The sequence below is a fragment of the Acyrthosiphon pisum genome, unplaced genomic scaffold (genome assembly GCF_005508785.2).
Source record: "Acyrthosiphon pisum isolate AL4f unplaced genomic scaffold, pea_aphid_22Mar2018_4r6ur Scaffold_16;HRSCAF=65, whole genome shotgun sequence".
In the NCBI taxonomy this organism is placed as follows: Eukaryota; Metazoa; Arthropoda; class Insecta; order Hemiptera; family Aphididae; genus Acyrthosiphon; species Acyrthosiphon pisum.
Window position 1 is genome coordinate 18,749 of NW_021765985.1, and position 7,352 is coordinate 26,100.

A 7,352-nucleotide genomic window follows, 5' to 3' on the forward strand; every position below is an offset into this window, starting at 1 on the left:
GATCATAGGTGCTACACTTTGGCACGTATGAAACTACCAGGATACTTTAAGGACGAGATTGCAGGCCGTAATATGCATAGGTTTATTGGATTACGTGCTAAATCATACGCGTACGATATCGAGGGTACCGTAAATATCAGGTCCAAGGGAGTCCGGGGACATGTTATTAGAAATCACCTGACTTTCAATGATCACATGCGTTGTTTATTCACCGACGACGACGACGGCGACGATGGTTCGGACGCGGAAGATTATCGTGATAAGGAGTTCGACGCATCGACGGGGAGGCTGATAGCTCGAGATTGCGCGCGTATTGTCATTAAGCGCATACACCGAAACGCCGCGATTGCAGTGATTCCACCGAAAACACAACACCCGCCGCCTCAACCTCCACCACCACAATCCTACATGCCGTATACGGCGTATAGAGAAAATATATCTATCCGATCGTATAAGCACCAAGTCAGCACGATTAGGACTAGTAAATTAGTCCTAAACAGATTCGACGACAAACGACATATTCTCCCTAATCGTATTGATACTCTCGCACATGGACATTATCGAATTGATTGAATAATCATAAAAAAAAAAAATTGTTATCATTATCACAATTATTATTATTATTATTATTATTGTTATCACTATCGTAATTGTTATTATTATTGTTATTGTATAATCTGTTAAAATGTAAACGGTATTGTGTGTGGCGGGAAAAAATCACAATTCAAATATATATATATATATAACACACACATAAAGCGGTTTCATTATTTTTATCTTTAGGGGTAAATACCATATCACATACAGTAATGCAATCATTTACGGTGATACATATTATAGGTAATTATTAAGTAGGCTTGAAATAAAATAGTATTTCGTATATTTTTTTATTATTATTATGATGTAGAACGTTATATTATTACATTGTGTAGTACTGTAGTGGATAACGAATAATCGTATTTATCATCCATCCTTATCATATTTTATATTATCTTTATCTTATCATCATTATCTTATCTTATCTTATACTTACCCTTATCTTCATACATACTTATCTGATATATTATACTGAGGTCTTGGCAACATTATTATTATTATTATTATTATTTTTTAAAAACTTCCGCTCATTCGCGCTGTGACAAGAAGCGGGGCGAGGATATTTTATACGCCTACATACGGTGTTCTGATGGCTAACACTTCTCCATCAGTAAGTCTTTGGAGTTAAGCATTTACGAACGTGCAATAACCATATATTAATATGTCGTCAGAGGAGTGCTCATTTTTCAACTATGTTCACAAGTCTCGATGTGTGGTAAGTTTTATACCACTCTATTTAAATTAAAATTAAAATGTATTTATTATTTTTAGTCACCACAATTATTTCCAGAGACTTACAATCCGGCTCACTATACGCTACACATAGTCAAACCAAAGGTAGAGATCGAGGTCGTACAAGAATCGTTAGGGTTTGATTCCGGCCAGAGATTTCCGTGGATGTCGCCCGATTATTATACGCAGGACGGACAACGAATGACGCCGGATTGGTATATCCCGCCTGTTCTTGACCTGATATCCGGTCAATTCGCAAGCGGTAGTGATGCACTACGTAAGTCTTAATGTATAAATAAAATCGCTATAGAATTACTATAAAATTACTCATATTTTCAGATAACATGCAATCTAGCTATACCAGTGATGACTCCGCGTGGGATCAAAAAAACACTCTACACTGGAAAAAAAAAATGTTATCCAAATTTAACGCTTAAATGTAGTACCTATTAATTTTGTGTAAATAAAATATTATTATTATTTAGAACACTGAAGACTCTTTTTTTTCTTTTAAATCTAAATAGTAGATTTTTACCTAATAATAATAATTATTATTATTATTATTATTATATATTGTGGCGACTATGTATAAATAAAACATTTCCGCTAAGTTTCCTATAAAAAATATATATATATAGTTATACTTTGAAAAATATTATTTAGAAATAATATAATATGTATGCCTAAGTATAAAATAAAATGTTTTTTATTTGAAACAATCTTATACCTATGTTAAGCATATCAGATAATTCTATTAAGTATAGAATACTTATATATATGTGCATATTATACTTATATTATTTTCTATCAGATACCTAATATGTATTATTATTATAATTAATATATAACCTTAAAATAAAAATAAATTGAAACTCATTTCTATATATGTATATAAATTTTTTTTTATTACAAGTTAAGCAGGAAATTATTGTTAAATATTTTTTCCTTAACCAGATTTATTATAGACTTTATTCAAAGTCTATAATAAACCGGCCATTAGTTTTTTCGCGAAAAATTAAAGATATAGGTAATTTTCCCATATTATATTCTTCAGCCTCTGCCTTTGCGATGGTTATGTATTTGGGCAAAAAAATGTTTATGACACCACCTGAAGTGTTGTCCACCAGCTGGCACGCTATGGACGGCCCATATTTTGTCACCACCTCGTTCATTGCCCGTATAACATAGGGCTCATCAACTACTAAGTCTCCAACTGATTTGTTCAAATTGATGGCTTGTTTTTGGAGAGATTTCAGGAACGCCATCTTAGGATCTAATGTTTTAAAAAATAATTAAATAAATAAATCATTTACACACTTACAGGACGTTATATAGGATATTAGGTTAAATCGGGTATAATATAATATAATATAATTATTTAACATGTGCTAAAATATTTTACAAAAAACAAACAAACTTAGATGTAGTTAATCCCCATTTAGTGAAATTGTATAAAATATTTATAATAGTTTTTTTTCTTCTTATCCCCAGTACGTCCCTGTGTTATTATTTAACGCAACGTTAATATTAGTATCTGACATAAAATCGATTATTCATAGAAAATTAACTAATACGGGTTGAACTTCTAATTAGTATTATACGATGTGAGTGTATATAATAATAATAATAATAATAAATTAATGCCCCGCAATAAATAAATAAAACAAATAAAACTCACTTATAATATTATTTCGCGACTGGTGAAAACTTGACAATATACTGCTAATGTGAATGTCGGCGATGATGATGATGATGATGATGATGATGATAATGACGATGATAATGATTACGAATTTGAATCTAGGTAGTGAATATTACTATTTTAGTTACTATTATCTTATATAAAAATGGATGTTTGTATACAGAAAATTATATCTGTAAACCATATACGATATAATGTCATATAATATATAATAATATTAATAAATTATTAATACTATTATTATTGTACAATAAATTAAATAAGTAACTCACTTTATATAACGTGGTGTGGTTGATGATATAATAAAAATAAATCAGCGCAGGTTGTTCGCGTATTTGGTTGACGAAGACGACTGAATTATAATTCACTGCAATTTAATTGACTTAATGACAGCAGAGACACTAACACCCCACCACCTCCCTTGATCAAGCTATATTCGACCGCAACGATCCTTGTGCGTGTGAAAATGACCCTGCATCGGCATACTTTGATGGGCGGGCGGAACGCGTATTTACGGATGCTACTCGAGACTGGCCAATAGATCCCAAATTCAGTTAGGGTTCGTAAAACAAATTTATTTTACGGATACTACTCGAGTCTGGCCACTATGTAATATACCGCTATTTAAATTATATTCTAATTTTGTTGATAGGTTAAAAATATGTAAAAACATTATTATTAACAATGTATTTGCAACTAATCTTATTGACAGTAAAAAAAAATAATTAATAAGTACTTAAATAAAAAAAAAATTGTATGGATTAATAAAAAAAATTAACGTATAATCTAATATGTAGAATGTAAATATATTTTATAGCTACAGCTAGGAAAGTGTCAGACTATTCAGCTTAATGTTATTTTTTGGACTTACAATAAATTCAATTTCTATGGTTTTACCTATCTACAATTTTTTAATAAGAAGTTCGAAATGTTTTTATGATTATAATATATCCACGTATAATTTAATATTTAAACATTAATTACTACTATTATAATATTCTTAGTTAGACATTAACAGATTAAAAATATGGTATCAATTGCCACGTATAATTTAATATTTAAACATTAATTACTACATATAAAAGAGTATCATAAGAAAAATTTTGATGTCGGATTAAAAATCAAATATAAACCTCGATATTTTGTTATGTAAAACCAAGTGTCGTGTCGAGTGAAAAGTAAATGAAACAAACGCAATTTAAATCGACAAAATTCGGAATTGAACACGACACCTAATAAGTGTTTAATGTAGCATTAACCCTTTCAGACAACAAAACACCCCGACAAAGGTTCAAATAAAATAAAATAAAGGAAATAAATAAAAACTTCGTAAAGATTCATTTTATTATTTTATAACAATATAATATAATATTCTTAATTGGACATTAGTAGGCATTTAAAAATATTATTAATGAGATTTCGCATGTGGCAAATTGTTTAGTAAATTTTTACTTAGACTTCGAACCTTCTGTTTTTTTCTTTGCTTGAAATTGTCTTCTTTAGAAGACGGTCGTCCTGCTTGGATGCGTTTAGCACCAGAAGTTATTAGTCGTTTGCGCCTGGATCTGGAAGTTGGCTGTGTTCCGATAAGATTTGCACGACGAAGTTTATTGAAATTAAAATCAACCAAATCAGATAATGATGTTATTTTTTCCAATTGTTTGTTAAACTGTTTTATATTTTTGAGCATCAAACTGTTAGGGTTACTTTGAGCAATGTTTTTTATTCGGTCGATGTTATTTTGTAATACATTGATTTCTAAATTTAAATGTTGTTCATGGTCATTATTTTCCATATTTTGCGTTTCATGTTCAGTTATACTATTACTTTCATCAGTAGGTAACATAGAATTGAAAAAAGTTGACATGTTTTCTTCAGAAGTTTTTTTCCGCTTGGAATTATTAGTAGAAACGATATCATTTGCGAGGTCCATTGGTTCCATAAATGTATGATCGAAATCTTTACCAATAGCAAGGTTACCTAATTCAATTCTATGTTTCGTTGATAAATTTACAACATTTTCGATGTTAAATCCATTCAACTGTATGGCACAAATATGTTTACAAAATTTACCTCCTTGACCAAACGCACATTCACAGTGTTCAAATCCATCATAAACTTTAACTGTATAATATATATCATTATTAGAATGGGATGACACTTTATAAGATGTGTTATCGATCTGAATAACTTTTAAATCATTTGTTTTGTTACAAAATGAATTATATTGAATTTCTGGCTTTGTAATTCTATATGACGCAAATTTAATTAGACATCTTTTATGATAATTTTCTAATACCTTAAATATAAAATCTACCAGAGCTGCCGCATTAAATGCCTTACAACGTTCAAGTACCACATCCTTAAAAATTCTTATAGATGATTCGATTATATTATTTGTGTTGTGACCGTAAGTTGAATATGTTTGTAGATAACAAATTGCCCACTCGTTCATTCTGCTTCTTAATGACTTCATATGTTTGGAAAATTGTTCATGGTCATCATTACATAATTCATCCATTCCTCTTTTAGCTTCTACTTCATCATGAGAAAAAAGGACTGTTCTAAATTTAAGCATTTTAGCCTGCCTTTCAAATTTTTCTATTTGATGTTTACTCTCCCACAACCATCTCCACAAAGCTTGACAAACGTGAAATGCGCACAGTAGTAAAGTTGATGCTGGAAAAGCAGCTTTTAAAGCTTGCCGTTCTGCAGAACTATCGTCAGTCATAAATAATGATGGCTGTAATTGTCCATAAAATGCAATTTTACCTAGACATTTTTTTAATAAACTGAATGCTCGTAAGTAATCTTCTTTTGTTTGCTGCTTATGTATAACTACCCCTAAAGGAATGCCACCTACTTTTGACGCACCAAAAAAAAAAATGTTATGTTAGAGTTACCTTGATCACAACTGCTGCTAGAATCAACGAATACTATATCTTTCGAAAATGAATAACTATGAGCCCTTTTCATGATGGGAGTTACTATTGCAATTGTAAGTGGATTTTCTTCAATTTCAATAAGTCCTCCATTTTCTTCAAACATCGACTTTTTTTCTAAAAGGACTTTGTATACTCCTGTATCACTTCTATCCCCAAAATGAGTTGACCTACATTAGAAAAAATATGTAGGTACAGTAATTATGATGCTGATAATTATAACCTAATATAAATCAATAAAATATTTAGCATATAAATCTTCCTCTATGATCCATAGACAATATTATATAATAAATGTAGCATAGCCGTCCTAAATAAGGGAGGGGGGATCAAATGGAGCAAGTGCCCAAGTGCGTACAAAGTATTACGAATTTAAAGTACTATAAAACAAAAATGTTGTGTTTTATTTCAGAGTATATAATGTTAGTATTAAGTACACAAATAAACAATTTGATCTGAGGTAGGTTTATTGATTATTTATGTACAGTTTTGTATAACTCGTTGCCTTTAAATATTGAAAAAAATATTTTTGATCATTTCACTTTAAAATCTAATAATATTAAGTAGGTACATTAAAAGAATGGTTAAAAATTGTTTATTAAGCGAATTTGTGTAAATATTTACTTTATTGTGTAACTTTAATAGATGGTTATCTGTAAAATTTAGTTTTAGTCAACATGTAAAATTATATTTTATTCTCTTAATACTGGTAAATGAAATCCACACATATAAAAAAATACTTAAACTAAAAAAGCGGGTAAGTGGATGTCGCTCTGCTGGGTTACTGTAATGGATGGTATTAAATTTGGTTTCAATTATATAATATTATCACTGTACACAAAAAACGATTCTGAGTGGAGATGTTTGCCAGTCTAGGATATGTTATAAGTACTATATTAATTATATTGTTATTATTAAAAAAAAAAAAATGTAGATACCAGTGGCGTAGACATGATTTCTGAAAGGAGGGGGATCAAAAAAAAAACGACAGCTAAATGGGAGGTGAAAATTGGAAAATACTCACCCTCCCCAAACTTTTTCTAAGGTACCTAGTAAAATATTTAACAATAAGGAACAATGAATATAATTTGAATTGATTCAAAATACACATTAAACACAATATTTAAGATTATCCACTCCAATACTCCATATTCTATAAAGTCAAAACTTCTAAATTACAAAATGCTACATCATTAAATAAAATAAATAATAACTAAATTAACAAATCTATCTAAATTGTTTTTGCTAGTTCAAAATCTAGTGGAACTGTGGAAGTAGAAGTGGAAAGCTCATTTAGTCGAGCCCACATACGTCATACATATTATATAATATACTATATAGTGTCGTATCTATAAATAATAAGATAAACTATAATTATA

General features: G+C 29.7%; 1 protein-coding gene across 1 annotated transcript in view; it reads right to left on the minus strand.

Moving 5' to 3' along the window:
- Positions 1-4,076: 4,076 nt before the first annotated feature.
- LOC115034623 overlaps positions 4,077-7,352 on the minus strand; it is an 8,012-nt gene continuing 4,736 nt past the window's right edge. The window contains exon 3 of the mRNA XM_029491935.1: positions 4,077-6,143. Within this exon, the coding sequence (XP_029347795.1) occupies positions 4,440-5,762 (1,323 nt within the window). The 5' untranslated portion in view covers positions 5,763-6,143 and the 3' untranslated portion in view covers positions 4,077-4,439. The remainder of the gene's footprint in view (positions 6,144-7,352) is intronic.